Genomic DNA, 15,561 nt, shown 5'->3' on the forward strand with positions numbered 1-15,561 from the left:
ACAAGTTTGCACTCTGCTATGGAATGAAATCAATAAATGGAAATATTACCATGCAATGACAGCAGGCTGCAGAGTCTCATCATGATTCAGGAACAGTCTCGCGTCTATATCTTTGTTCTTGAGATAGAGCTCGTCATACTGTTTCAAGATAACTTCAACCTCAAAAAGACATTGAAAAAACCCAGAATTTATTATACAGGAACAAGTTTGACAATCCACTGAATAACATAAGTTATTTCTACTTCATGACTGGAATGCTGAAATGCTAAAAGAATGACCTCGGACCTCACAAAGTTATTTCTTGTACAACAGCTGAAACATACCCAGAGGAAAACTACTGTTTATAAGAGAAAACAATCCAAGATCATAAGAATTTTTTGATGAAATGTAGGTCTTGACACTGTAAAAACAACTAGATTAGGCAACAGACCTGCAAACCAAACCAACATTTCCAAATTTTTAAATCTTCTAGAAAAGAGAGTGTCACCGAGAGCAGGAAATGCAAAATGCTTGCTCTTAGAACAGCTGTTGGGCAATTGAATCAGTCCCTACTCTGCTGGTTTGGACAACACGGCCTAAACTCAAACCTTTTTTTTTACCTCAATAGGAGTTTCCTCATTTTATATTAATATTTCTGCACTGGAGTAGCTCTTAAGAGACATGCCTATTGCTACAAAAATAGACTTGTTATTTCATGGCCACACTGTAGTTTAAGTAACTGTTAAAAAATTCTTAATTGACAAAAATCCCGGATTGATATGACTTCACTTTGCATGGAGAAGTTTACTGGATTTTTCTGAATGTTTTTTTGATTACTTCTTTTTACTTTGAATGACTAACATTAACTGGAAGTCTGCAATTTTTTTATCTGGCCCTCCAAATCTGCTGCTGTACTCATGCAGAAGTATGCAACCACCTCAATTATCTGCTCCCTGAGCCCTTGAACTTATTAAATGATGCTGTGCTCTGGCAAACTCCTGCTAGGAAAACAGGCAACAATGCATATGAACCCAAATTAGTCCCCTCTCAGTCTCAAGAGAGAGAAAGCTGCAAATGCTTCCTACACAGCTTTGCTCCTTACCCTCTTCTTTACCTTTGCCAAATGGATTTGCTCCAAACTGATCTCACAATTAAAACTTTAAGATTAGGTCTATTAAACCAAAGATTATATTTCACTTCTCATTATCACTATTCTTTTTATTTAAAAACTTAATTATATTTTCATTTTTTGTTATCTTCTTAATGGATTATGCATTCTTTTAATCGAAAATATTTCAGTATTTCATAAATTTCTAAAAAAACCAGCAGCTCTCAGACAAGATGGCTGTACTGGGCCAACTTGGAAGAAACCTTCAGTCAAAAATAAGAGTTCTGTATCGATTTATTCATTAACGCATAAAGTCTGACCAGCAAATACATGGGAAAGACAAACAAAATACCAACATTAAGCCTCAAAAGCTTTTCTTGCTCTGGAAGGAACATTAAAATTTTTCAAAAGCACAGTGGTTTTTTTATGAAAGTCAATTTAAATGTACCACATTACTACCTATGTTACTGATGATCTCATCCATGATTTTTGGTTAGCTGATTACATGTATGAACTGACTACCTCTGAAATACAGCTCTAACTTTCTGCTCTGGCACTCAAGGTTAAGATGCAAAGATCATGTGACTCAATTTTTCTTCAAATGCAGCCTTTTGTAAAAGTTTCACCACTAAGTCTTATGCTAATACATTGATATTGTGCTTAAGCTGAGCAGTCTTGGATGAAAACCCTCTGATTTGAGAATAAGCTGTATAATGACCTTTGCCTGGAAGTTCATATAGGGTTTCCCAACTATACATACACACATCAATTAAAAAGTCTAAACAGGCTACTGATACCCTGGAATTAATTTAGGGAGAGATTAAGATCTTCAGTGAGTCCTGTACTTTGTTCCCCACCCAACACACTATGACACTGAACAGAAGATACATTTGATTCGAGCCTGCAGACTCATTGCTCTGAGCAGCTTCAGAGCTGCTTATTTTCAGATTACAACATCTACTGGTGACACACAGCTAAACTTACATTTTTAATAATGATGAATGTAAACACACTGCAAGAAGTTACCTATCAAAATGCACTCTGGATGCAATTGCACAAAGAGAGAGTCTGCTGCATCCAGGCAACAGCTCAGTAAGATGAAAGTAATTCTGCACAGACACAGCAGTCCAAACTCTGCCAAGTTGTGAAACCGAGACTAATCTTCTGGATATCTTTCCAACAACGCTACAATAACACGTCTCATTTATATTTAAATTAAGGTGTGCAATTTAAGCATTTACAGAGTGACTTCAGAGACCTAGTACTGTAATAGCTGTATTTTAGATGAATGGCCTTACCAAGGTCATGGATATGCAACTCTTACGTTTTGCCTGGTGTAAAAGCTTTTTGCTTTGAGCAAAGCCTGGTTTAGCCTCAGGAGATTAATTTATTAAATTCAAAAGCATAGGCTAAATATACTTTATGAATACTGGATTCCCTGCTAGCCCACATTCCTAAAAAACAGTTCATTTTGCCACATGATTTTAGAAGAACCTATAAGAACTCCACCAATGGGTAAAGGGTGTCTCAAGCAATTTGGCATGAAGTAAAACACAGTTATTGAACTGTCTGTACTGGGTTTGCATGGGAAGGTTTTGGTAACTGGGGGGGTTACAGGGGTGACTTCCGTGAGAAGCTGCTAGAAGCTTTGCCCATGTCCACCAGAGCCAATCCTGATGGCTCCAGGACTGACCCTTTCTATTGGTCAACGCTGGGACAATCAGGAATTATAGCAGCACCTGTGTGATAACACATTTATGAAGGGAAAAACAGAAATAACTGCAATTACACAGAAACAACTGCTGTCTGAGAAAAGAGGTTTGAAAGTATGTGAAAGGAGCAGCTCTGCAGACACTGAGATCAGTGGGGAAGGAGGGGCAGGAGGTGCTCCATGTGCCAGAGCTGGGATTCCCCTGCAGCCCCTGGTGCAGAGCATGGGGATGCAGGATGTGCCCTGCAGCCCAGGGAGGCCCATGGGGATGCAGGATGTGCCCTGCAGCCCAGGGGGGTCCATGGGGATGCAGGATGTGCCCTGCAGCCCAGGGGGGTCCATGGGGATTCAGAGATCCATGCACAGCCTGGGAGCAGGTGGGTGCCTGAGAGAGGCTGTGACCCCATGGGAGGCCCATGCTGGAGGAGCCCACACTGGAGCAGGCTTCCTGATAGGAATTGTGACCCCTGGGGGGACCCACACTGGTGTAGTTTGTGAAGAATCATTGCCCGTGGAATGGACTCATGTTGGAGAAGTTCATGGAGGATGTTCTTCTGTAGGAAGGACCCCACTGGAGCAGGGAAAGGACTCCACTCCCTGTGCAGGGGCTGGAACATGTGATAAAGTGACTCCCCATCTCCTGGCACTGCTGATGGGGAGCAGGTTGAGCCTGGGAAGGAGGCAGGGGTGGGGGGAAGGTGTTTTTTACATTTATTTTACTTCTTATTATCCTGCTCTGATTTTGCTGGCAATAAATTCAACTAACATCCCTCAGCTGAATCGCTTTTGCCAGTGATGGTATTTGGTGAGCAATCTAACCCATGAACCTTTTGTTATATTTCCTCTCCCCATTCTGCTGCAGAGAGGAGTTAAAAGAGGCTTTGGTGGGTTCCTGGCACCCAGCCAGGGTCTGCCACCACAATGTCTTAAATTCCTCTACTTACCTCTGGCAGTCCATTGGAAGCTACAATACCAGCAGAATTCAAGAAAGGAATGAAGCTTGTGAAATACACATTTTTGACCTAAAAACAAAAAGGAAGAAATGTAGTATTAGCAAGGTAGAGAGTCAGCCATGCATACACTGCTTTCACATCTTTAAATCAAGAAACTGAGACAGTTCTGTAATGCACTGTGGCTTGTTTTCAATGAAGCAAGAACAAAACTTGCCATACATTCAAAACACTGTGATATGTAAGCAAGCAAATAAAACCCTTTCCTGGAATACTAATTGATTAAACTGGAAAAGAACTGCACTCTTTCCAGCCCTCTCACATTTCTGCTTCCATCATCCATTTGGATATTCAAAAATCAATCCCTTTTACACAGAAATAGATTTAACAGCAGAGGGAAAGGCAAATGGGGGCCTTTTAAGATCTTCCATAGAAGCAATGTGCTTTTTGCATACATTTTCTCATCATGGGATGCAGCTGTGAAACTCTGTCAGAGCAGCCCTGCATCCATATGCTACATGCTGTGATCAGCCTGTAACTTCATATTCTATTCTTCACAAATCAGTTACCCTGGCAAAATTATCACCCATACCAAAGGGTTTGATTGGGGTGGTTTTTGTTTGTTTTTTACACTACTGAGTAGAGAAACTATAAAATGGTAAAATACCTTCACTACTGAAGGTAAATACTTGACAGACTAGTTAAGCTGGCCCAAATAATGACACTTAAAAAAAAGACCATTTAAATAAATACATATTCCAGATGGAGTCTAGCAGCAAGATCTATCAGATTTTGAAGCACAGGCATTACCTCATCTAAATTACAATCGTGCTCTTTACAAAGGATTTCAATAATTTTTGTGTCGGTATCAAGCTGCTTGGCAGTGCGTGAACTCCTGCTCTGACCTCTCCTCGGAGTGCGAGCTGAACCATTCACAGTCACTGCAGGCACAGAAGACTCTGCAGAGACATTCAGAACCATCACAAGGTTAGAGCCATCTTAAGAAAGAGGAAATTCAAGTTATTAATCCTAGAAGATGCTACTTCTTATGTACTTTTTTCAAGTCTTCCCCTTAAATATATTTTCTTTCTCATCCGTTCAGCTAGGTAAGAAACCTTCATTACAGAAAATATAATATATATATGTATATATTATATACATATATAATTATAATATGTACATATATATGTACATATTATATGTACATGCATATATAATTATATATGTATATATATAATATATATATAATATATAATGAAAATGTATACATTTTCATTACAGAAAATGTATACAAAGTTAATTTTTAAATTCCTGTATCAGTATTTGAACATTTTGTTTTTAAGAAGCTACTCTGCACAGAATGTAACAGCAGTTTCCTCAATTAGCTTTAACTGAAAATCTGTTTTGCAAAGCTAGGAAAGCCTTATCTTTTCACAGATGAGTAACCATTTTTCTATTTTTAAAGAAGTATAAAACAAGAAGCTGAAGGTCAATAAATCTGTGCAAGACTTAAGTGATGGTGGGAACCTGAAATATGGTCCTGGAGGGAATTCCTCCTTTCCCACAAACAGAAACAAACAAGTCCACCTAGAAGAAAGTATCAAAAAACCTTAACAATGTGAGGTAAAAATATTTCATTCTGTTAAACTCAAAACAGATGGCTTAAATATGTGAATTATATTAATAACATACATTAATATGATTAAATATTGTTGGTTTAAACCTGACACTGGAATCAGCACGCTGTTCCTCACTTGTAACTTCATCTGCATTTGACAACTGTTCTGAGAAAGCCTGACAAACTACACTGCAGAGGTGGCTGCATCATAATCCCCTCAGTCTTAGTCAGATCATAAAGCCTGGCATCATTTATCACAACATGAAGTCTCTTGGTCACGAGGGTTTGAACAATACCTTGTGTTATTTTCTCAAAGAATGCAGAGCTATTTGACAGTTCACACACAGCTTCACATCAGAAACCCAGTGCTTTGCCCCTAGGACAGTGACACTCATATCTGCAATTCAGCCTCAAGCGGCAGAATTTTTTTTCAGGTATGATGCACAGAACCAAACTGTTTCTAAAAATGAGCTCCTATTCTGCATAGTTTTACTATGAAAAAATAAATCAGTGTGAACACAGAATTCAAAACCAGGTAGTTTTAATTCAGTGGTTTTTGAAAAGGATCTGCTTTCTAACACCTGAAATAAGCAGCGGCATATATGTCTGTCCTACTAGGAATGACAAATTCAAATTCAAAATAGTACGGGAGGAAAGGAGGGATCTGCTTGTCCCACGTCCATCCTTTATTCACATTACAATAAGATCAAGGTTATTTGTTCTTACCTACAACAAATAATCACTAAGTCAGATAAGTATCTCCAAAATATAGAATTTAAAGAATATAGTAGTGAATATCTTATCAATTGTATGCCATTACAACCTAGGTAGATGTTTAGTTACCAAAGAATAGATTTAAGCTAAATATACTAGGCTTGCATCTTAACCCACCAGAGGATAAACTAATTACTAAAAATCTGAGTCACATCCTGTGGCTCCAAAATTTTCAGTATATTAATTCCACAGCTAGCTGAAGAAAATAGTTAACTCAAATAGAATTCTATCTTTGAACGTTTTTATAAATATTTAATTTAACTTTTTTGTGAGGTTTCCCAGGTTTTAGATATAAAAACTTAATGGGTAAAAGCTTACTGTTGAATATAAGTTTTTATAGAGAAGACCCATTCTATTTTTACTTAAAACAGTGACACTTGCAATAGCAAATAGGATGTAATAAAAGCAAACCTGTCTACATTTTACCTTTACTCTTTTATTTTGAGCTGCTATCCATTGTGCATTTGTTTTAAATATCTGTACAGTCCAATATCTTGTACATTTCTGCTGTTGTCATACTGTTAAACATCAATAAAGTAAGAGTCCACCACACCAATAAAGTAAGACACCACCACATTTCCCTTCTGCAACACAAGACAAACCTAAGTAATAGTTCTCAGTTATAGTCTACCCAGAACCTGAATTCTTTTACCAAATTAGACTTGCTGTTTTAACAAGTCCCTAAACAACTAGTATGGGGAGAGGACATAGCAAAAATTATATTAAATACACTGCCACATTCATGTAATTGAATTCAAGTTCACTATCATGTAAATTTGACTAAAACTAAAAAGAACTGCATTTCAATAAGCTTATGAAGTTTAATTACGTTAATTATGAACATTAGCATGGCTAATAGAAATATAATAAATTTACTTCCTACTTGAACGAGAAATACAAAAAGAATTCTTACTGTACGGTTCCTTGAGCATAGCAGGAGGTGACAGTTTGATAAAATAATCTAAGACACACAGCAACAACTGGAAAGAAATCACCAGGTCATCTTCCACTTGCAACACTTTACCTGCAAATATTTAAAAGGGTAAAGAATATGTCTTTGAGAATGGCTGACTTAATTCTGAAAGTAATTTTGCGAAACAAGGATTTGGAAGTTCATACAGTAAAACAAAAAAAAAAAACCACAATTCAGGAAGCATCATACAGGATGCCAGTGCTCTTTAAAGGTTATTGATTTTATAACTCATGGCACTTCAGTTCATGGCTTTAGAGACAGCATACAAACAAAATCACTGTGTACAAAACCCTGCCCTCAGTGCTCAATCTTGATTCTTCTTTTTACTGTAAAAGAATAACCTCTTACTTCCATGTAATTCCTCCCTGCTTTTTTCTTCTGTGGTCTCATGCAAGCTTTTTGAAAGCTGCTAAATATTCAGAAAGCAGGAGCTGCTAGTACACAGTGAAAAGAAATTCAAAACATGCTGTCACACTGTAGGCTCAGCCTGTCAAATTTTTATGAAGTTACTTAAAAGTCACACAAGTAATAGCATGAAGAGCACTTTCAGTGCTGCATAATTCCAGTTTTTCCCAAATTATGACTCATATGCCAGAGAAGATCTATAGAGCTGTCCCAAGATAGCATGCATTGCCACAAAAAAAAAGTTGATAGGAGGTTGATAGTGATTTTGAACAGGGACAGATCTACCTATACTCTATTTACATGTGCAATTTTTATATTTATTTTCTATCAGAAGTAGCAAGCATCACCCAGGCTCTTCTGAAACTCCAACTATTTTCTAGTAAATGTCAGCTTTCTTTGTTCTCAAGAAAAGGCAAGCTAAAAAACCTTTTGAGGGTTTTGCTTTATGCTTATGCTTGGAGAAATCTAGTGACAAAGCTCCAAAAATCTCAGGTGATCCAAGTCTGATTTGGATATCAGAGATGCATACACTTCACTGATAACCCACACCTGCAGTAGGCAGCACTTGAGAGACATGATTCACCCTTTTTAGTAGGAGTACAGTGAGACAGGAACTCCATGGACCACTATAAACATTTCATCACTCATTTCATTAGTTACATTAATGAAATGTAAGTTACCTTTCATTAACTGTAACTTACAACTTTTCAAGAAAGATTTGTAGCATTCAAAGGCCATGCTTTCAAAGACTTACTATAATACCTTATAATTACATTTGTTTAATTAAATATAATTTATAATATATATAAGCTTATTTTTAAAAATATGCCATTTTTAAAGGTAATTATCCATTATTAAAATGCTGGCAGACTACAATGAATCTCAGAAAAGACTTAAATACAGCAAGAAGACCTAAGAACAACAAGCTTTAAAGAAAAAGGGAAAAATCATAGAAATTTTAGAAAGCTTATGTTTATATACAGAAAGTGTAACAGCGAGAAGAACAGCCAAACTGTATATAAAGAAATATTACTGAGCAGTTACGAAAGCCAGGCAATCAAAACATTCTGGGTCTGTACAATATTTATTTGTAATAAGGATACTAGTCTCATGTTGGGCATGTAAAATAAATATCCTCACTTCAAAAATATTCATCAAAATTACTGTGTTTTAACCAAAACTCACCTTTTGCCAGCAAAAAAGTAATCCAGTAATTTTTTAGGACTAATACAGAACTGAGTTCAGCAGAAATCCTGCAGGGAAACAAAAATACTTTGCATTGATTGCTCTGTAAGAATTTAAACTACAATGTCTGAAAACATGCTTCTGTCTATGGAACTATTTAACAACATGCAACATTTCCCATGGACTTAAGTGTACTAAAAATCTCATCCCCCTCCCTCTGTAATTATGACTACACATTTGAAAAACTTAAGTCCCTGTAAAGCCGTTGAAGAATCAGGAAATATCTGTATCATCCTTGGAAAAGAAACTGAATGTGGACAATTCAACTGCTCTGAGCTGTCTTCTCTTGTATCTCTGACTGATGCCCTACTCTCCAGCCCCAGCATGAACTCAAGCTCATTGGGAAGCTGTCAGGGCACCTTTTAGGACAATCATCTGCTGCTGTGATTAGGAAGCTCACTCTCCATCCCAATGTTCATTTCCACCATGCCAAGACATATGCCACTGGGTGGCAATACTTCATGGATGAGGGATAGATATATAATAATATATAAAAACATAGCTACATAGATACATAGCTACTGATCAATACATACACACACTCTACATGTTTTTGTAAGAATACACTTATATAATATGCATAATGTGTATAATCACATATATAGAGATATATATGTAAAATATACATAATTTCTGCGTCTCCCATCATCTCATTGAAATTCAAATCCACACTAAATTTAAAGTAAACACACAGCATACTACAACTTAGGCCAGTCCTGAAGGGTTAAAAGATAACATGCCATCATCTTTTACATCTTATCTTGACAAATACAATTTAGGAAAATCAAACTTACTCACTACTAGGTTGTTCCAGATAAATAAGGCCACAAGTCCTAGAAAATAAAAAAAAAATCTTATTTTTGAACATGCTTCTGTAAGCAAACTATGCAGTATCTTTGACTTGAATGTAGTTAAAAAAGACATCAGTTCACAAAACATTTTTCTAACTATAAAACAAAAAGCTGACTCAACAGTTAACAACAGATCAACTCTAGCCCTGCCAAGCCTGAAATAATGTTGTTGCTTGCATATTTATGTCAAAGCTTAGACAGCAAAACAGTTTTAACCTAGTATAATAAAATTGCTTTCTTCCAGAAAGACAACATTTGTACACACATTGTTACTCAGTGTTTTGTACAACACAGCAAAGTGTACTACAGGCGCCCAAAACACACTATAAAAGGGCATTTAAAATCTTTAGTACTCTAGTGCCACTGCAAGCCTTGTGGTCTAATGTTGCTTCCCAATTATTCTAGGTACATAGCATTTCAAGGAAAAAAATCAGTTTATGCAAAAACAAACTAGGATATACGTGCCTTCATTCTATAAACCACCAAAGGGTGATCTCCTACCCCCTTCAAAGGTTATTTAAGAGATATTTGAGAATCTTTTGTGATTCAGAAGACAAAATGTTAAGCAAAAAAAAAAATATTTAGACAGTAAACCAATCCTCTTTATATCTGTAAAAAGTTTAAAGTGAGTAATCACTTGTCATGCAAGTCTTACTACTGTTTGTACTGCAACAAGGGGGTTGTTTAACACAGCATTGTGATAGTTATGGAGTAAAATGTAAGAGGTGTTTATTTAATGCATGTAAACAGCTCAATTTCACTGTTCTGCAAATATTAGCCCACACAGTTTAAATGGGCTCCTATAACACACAGTTCGAAAAATTCAAATACTTAAATGTTGACAGACAAAGAAATCAATTTCAAAATGAAAAAAGCATACACTACCTTTCAAACTTGTGGTATAGTGCAAATAATACATCGTATTTCTTTTTCAGCCTTGATACAGTGCTATCAACTTTAGTGCTTACAGTATCCATGTTAACATCCACCTCTTTCAGAAACTGAAAAAATGTGCATACACTGAAAAAAGGGAAAAAAAAAAGATGGCACATTATCATAACTTGTGAAAACAAGTATTCTGAAATAGCACTTAAGAAAAAGAAAATAAAAACATCTCCATGAAAACCCATTGCCTTACTTCACTAGACTCCAGCATGTTCTTACTACTGTTACCAGTGACTGAACCCTTGCCTTGAGAAACATTACATGTTTACCTTGAGCCCCACCTTCACATTTTCCAGACAGCAGGAATACTGTTCAGAGCTATCTCACAATCCAGGCTCTACCACAGAAGGAAAGTTTTCCTGCCTAGCACAGATATTATCTCTGGAAGTCAGAATCTGCTAACTAGACACACCTTTGTTCTTGCAGTGCTGGTAATACCACAAATATCCAGCACACGCCTCTCAGCTCTCCTGCTCTGCTTTAGAAACGCTCCTACTACTCTAAGAACATGAACCTTGGCTCCATCCATGCTAAAGAAAGACCTTTATGAATGAAAACTGAGATGAATGCATTGAATTATATAGAATTTCAAGTCTTTCAACAGGACATCTCCACCCTTTGGAAATATTACACAAGGGATCAAAGCTCTCCCTACTCATTCATGTAATATTATGGCCACCAAGGAAGCATTTTGTTACATTCATAAGTAAAATGAGCAGAATGCTAAAAATTAAAGAGGAGGAAGCTATCAAATATTCTCAACTATTTCAACTGTATCAAATATATTTTCATCCTTTATCAGAATGTAATATTCTGAGAGACTTTTTGATCTTTGTCAGATTAAAGATACAAAACACAAAACCAGTCAAAAGCTCATTTAAGAACGCTTATGATGGAATAAAAGATCTTTCCAATACATCTGAAGGCTCTAGAGGATGGCTAGTAGAAATCTCTGCCAATTTGACCTTATAGCTGAGAAAAAGCCCAGGGCTCATAAGCAATTGAATATTGCATCACAACCATAGAGTAACAGCTTACTCTTTGAAACCCTAAGGGGAAAAGTCTCTCACTTTTCAGCACAATTTGTCTGTGGAACTAGGGTGGAACATGCTGGACGTCGCTGCACAAACGCAATTGGATTTCACACGGTTCCAAGGCAGTCAACACTGAAGAGATGAAGTCAAAACATCGGACCTGACCCTGCTTTGGGAGATGATGCAAGGTAGAAGAAGGCATGGAGAAGCCTAACCATAACAGATGACTTCAAGGAAAAGGATATTCTGGCCCAAGCCTGAGGTTATTGCCAGGACTTGGCCTCCTGCCCTAGAGCATTGAGAGGCTCTGCTCCTGCACTTGCTTCCCACACACGGCACAGTTCCAGGCAGATGGCACTGGAATCCTTTCCTTAGATGAATGTAACACAAGGTTGCTGTTCTCACCTAAATTCACCTTAAAAGCAGATACTATAATCTTAATTTCTGTATTATTAAATTAATTAATATACAATACAACAGTAACACACCCCCAAATAAAAGAGTATATGAAAGAGTATATGAACTATACAAAGTTTAGCTAGGCATTAAAATGTTTGAGAAAGAGCAGCATGCTGGTAAACTGTTTGAAGAGTAATGTTACTTTTCCCCACCTCTTGATTTAGCCTAAGCCTAATGCTGGGAAAAAGGTTTTATGGAAAATCATAGAGGGAAAGAAATAAAGAAATATTTTAAGTGCAATTTGCACCAACCTGAACCAATGCATACTTTAGGAAGAGCAAGAACAACAATGAGATGAGTGATTCAACTAAAGTCAACCAGAGATTAATCAAACAATATCACTCCTCCCCCAACTTCTAGTTTACCAGTATATTCATCATTTCTGTAAGTAACTTTCATTGTAAAATCAACTAGTCTGACCTGTACAAAGATTCACTATGCCTTAAAAATATTCCCTTCATAAAAATGTTGACAAGTTAATTGTTAAAATCTAAATTCACACACTTAAACTCACTTACCTCATTTTTATACTTTTCAAAAGCTCAGTGAAAGTAAATGTCACTTCATCCAGATCAATTGCTACAATAAAGATACATACACCCCATGTTTCCTTTTTCTTTGTGTTGCAAGCCTTTTTGAAAAAAGAGAGGAAAGAGTTTTTATTAATCAACAGAAATGGGTAATGCATGGAAGACAATTTGTCCAAACATGATTGGAAATGGTTAAACAAAACATCCTCAAACAAACATTTGACTATGACAGCCAATTATTTTATAACAGAAAACCATTCCAGGTTTCACAATACAAGTAAAAGACTGAGCATTTCAACTTTTATTCCTACAGTACAGGATCAATTTTACCCATACAATTCAGCAAAGCTTCAAAATACAAGCTTTGCTTCCATGGAATGTTTTTGCAGAGCAGAAGTAATGATTTCTTCTTTTCTTTTCCTAAATTACCATATTTGATCATAACAACACACAAAGTTAAGGATAAAAGCCAAACCATAAAAACAAAATTGAAATCTTTACAATGACAGGCAATAAACACTCATAAATGAGTACAACTGTGTCAACCACTCATCACCGTGGTTTGCTGAACCACAAACCCATCTCTGCTTAGTAAAGTTTGATGGTAACAAGCACTTCCAGCCATTTTCCTACCATACATCTACATTTAAGGTCTGCTTTCTGCTATTTAGAAAGTGCAAGTTATAACCAATCATCCTTCATCAAAAGAAGCCAACCCACAATGACAGACATGGAATCCACATGGAGCAGAACTCCTGATGATGGCTCACAAGCCATTCACTTGAAGCCAGACAGGTATCACTTAAGATTCCAACACCCTTCCACCAAAACAGCAACCCAGTGGAAAACTCCTGAAGAGCAATGACTTGTAGAATCATGGGAAAAAAACCCTTAAGCATGTATATCCCAAGTTTTGGAAACAAAGCTATCTTGAAGACAGAACTAGGCATGGGTGCAGGCCAGAACCGCAGAAATAGCAAACTTGTAAAATGCTTTTCAGATATCCAGCATCCTTGTAAATAAAACTGCAACACCACCCAGGCCCACAGCAAGGGAGCAGGATCTGAATGCATTCTCCACAGCTCTAGGTTGGACATGACATGTGTTGGAGGACAGAGGTGAAATGGAGCACCAGGAGCAAGGGAATGGAAACACTGCATTCCTGCTCTTCCACACTGCCTAGCTTTAGCCCACTCCCCGGCCTACTTTTTTATCCTTTCCCCAATCACTCCACCTAGTTACTTCCTAGACAACACCAGTGCAAGTTGCAGGGGCCTGCTCACTCTAGAAAATGTTCCCCAAAGGTAATAAGAGTAAGACTGCACCAGACCAAGCTCACTCCATGTTATGCAGTCTTCCAAACCTGCTCCAAAATCCTCTGCACTGTCAGCATCCACTCATGTCCTTGCTTATTCAGCAGTGTAACCATGACCAATAACCCACTGTGCCCATAAATGATACAATTTCACTAATACTGCCAACATTTTGTTTTGTTTTGGTGACAGTTGCTCTGTGTCTTTCTTGGGAACAGCATTTATAAAACAGGGAAGAGTGGCTGGAGGCTTTCTCCAAAGAAGAAAAACTTTGACTAGCTTGTGCAATTGTTAATAGTTATAGAACAGGCTTCAATACAAAACTAACCAGCCTCCCTCAACAGTGTGACAACTGACAATTATTTAAGTCACTATTTTCTTCCTGCATTCCTATTTGAGTGTTTCTACAAATCACATCTCCTTGCACAAGAGAAAATTACTTTGAAATAAGCTATTAACAGCCTGAGATGCATTTGTTGATATACAAAGGGATATAACAAATTATGCAGGTTAATGCTAGCTAGTGAACTACGAAGAGGGAAGATTACTCACACTGAGCATACCCCTGGCCCCTGGAGTCAGCTGACCTTGTTAATTAAATAAGGTCATTTCACTCCATGCTCCTGCAAACTCAGGCCATGATGTTGTCCTGTAAATACAACATCTTGCAGGGCAGGAGGACTGAGTGCCACCAAGCAATGAAATTGTTCCTGGTTTGTTGGCTAGGCAAACAAGCCCAGCTTTCCTGGGCAGCCTAGCTCGGCTCTGGCAGGATGAGTGCTAGAAGGCCACAGCAATACTTTAACTGATACCAGAGAGGTATGGTTTTGCAAGAACAACCTTTAAACTCCTTGTGCAGTGTGGGTGGGGATAATAACTAATTTGTTTCTAGCATTAAATAAAAAGGCAGCCTCAGAGGCAGCCCAGCCATCCATGAGATTCAAACCATTACAGATGGCCAAACTCCAGTATCAGGACTACTCCCACACCCATTGCTGAAGGTACAGGATGCTTTGGACAACTTCTCCTCAGCACAAGATGTTGGCTGACTGCTGGCCTAACAAGAAAAATTACACACAACCCAAGATAAATAGATTGTGGGTTGGGGTTTTATTCCTAGTAGCAAAGAAAAGGTGAGCAGCACCTCAGCATGCCTGCCTTATAGTTGAGACAGGAAGGAGAGGAAAACATGAAAGAGCACCAGACTGGGACTATCCCACCAGCTGCTGCTGGTTAAAACAACCAAAGACACAGGTTTTCTCAGAAAATAAGGTATCTGCCATAGCCATGCATGAAAATTCCAGTGACTTTAATCCATAAATATAGCCATGGTTTAACCCCAGCTAGCAACTAAGTACCACACAGCTGCTTGCTCACTTCTCATCCCCATAGTGAGGAGGTGTGTCAGAAAGAAAACATCACAGCTTGAGAAAAGAGCAGTTTAATAACGGGACCAAAATAAAATGCAGCAATAATAACAACATTAATAATAATTGCAATGGAAATGAAAGAGAGAGACATAAAACCCAACAGAAACAAGTGGTGCTCAATACATTTGCTCACCACACCCAGCCCATCCCTGAGCAGCAATCAGCAACAATCCCAGCACAACTCCAATGCAATTTATATAGAGGGCATGATGTTCTTTGGTATGGAATACCCCTCT

At 37.6% G+C, this 15,561-nt stretch overlaps 1 protein-coding gene across 1 annotated transcript in view; it reads right to left on the minus strand.

The window, feature by feature from the left end:
- RB1 (RB transcriptional corepressor 1) overlaps positions 1-15,561 on the minus strand; it is a 76,585-nt gene that overhangs the window by 53,498 nt on the left and 7,526 nt on the right. The window contains exons 3-10 of the mRNA XM_005482383.2: positions 12,571-12,683; positions 10,500-10,634; positions 9,558-9,596; positions 8,704-8,771; positions 7,054-7,164; positions 4,559-4,707; positions 3,743-3,820; positions 50-159 (exon numbers count right to left, since the gene is read on the minus strand). Of these exons, the coding sequence (XP_005482440.2) occupies positions 50-159; positions 3,743-3,820; positions 4,559-4,707; positions 7,054-7,164; positions 8,704-8,771; positions 9,558-9,596; positions 10,500-10,634; positions 12,571-12,683 (803 nt within the window). The remainder of the gene's footprint in view (positions 1-49; positions 160-3,742; positions 3,821-4,558; positions 4,708-7,053; positions 7,165-8,703; positions 8,772-9,557; positions 9,597-10,499; positions 10,635-12,570; positions 12,684-15,561) is intronic.

This window comes from Zonotrichia albicollis, chromosome 2, assembly GCF_047830755.1.
Source record: "Zonotrichia albicollis isolate bZonAlb1 chromosome 2, bZonAlb1.hap1, whole genome shotgun sequence".
Classification (NCBI taxonomy): Eukaryota; Metazoa; Chordata; class Aves; order Passeriformes; family Passerellidae; genus Zonotrichia; species Zonotrichia albicollis.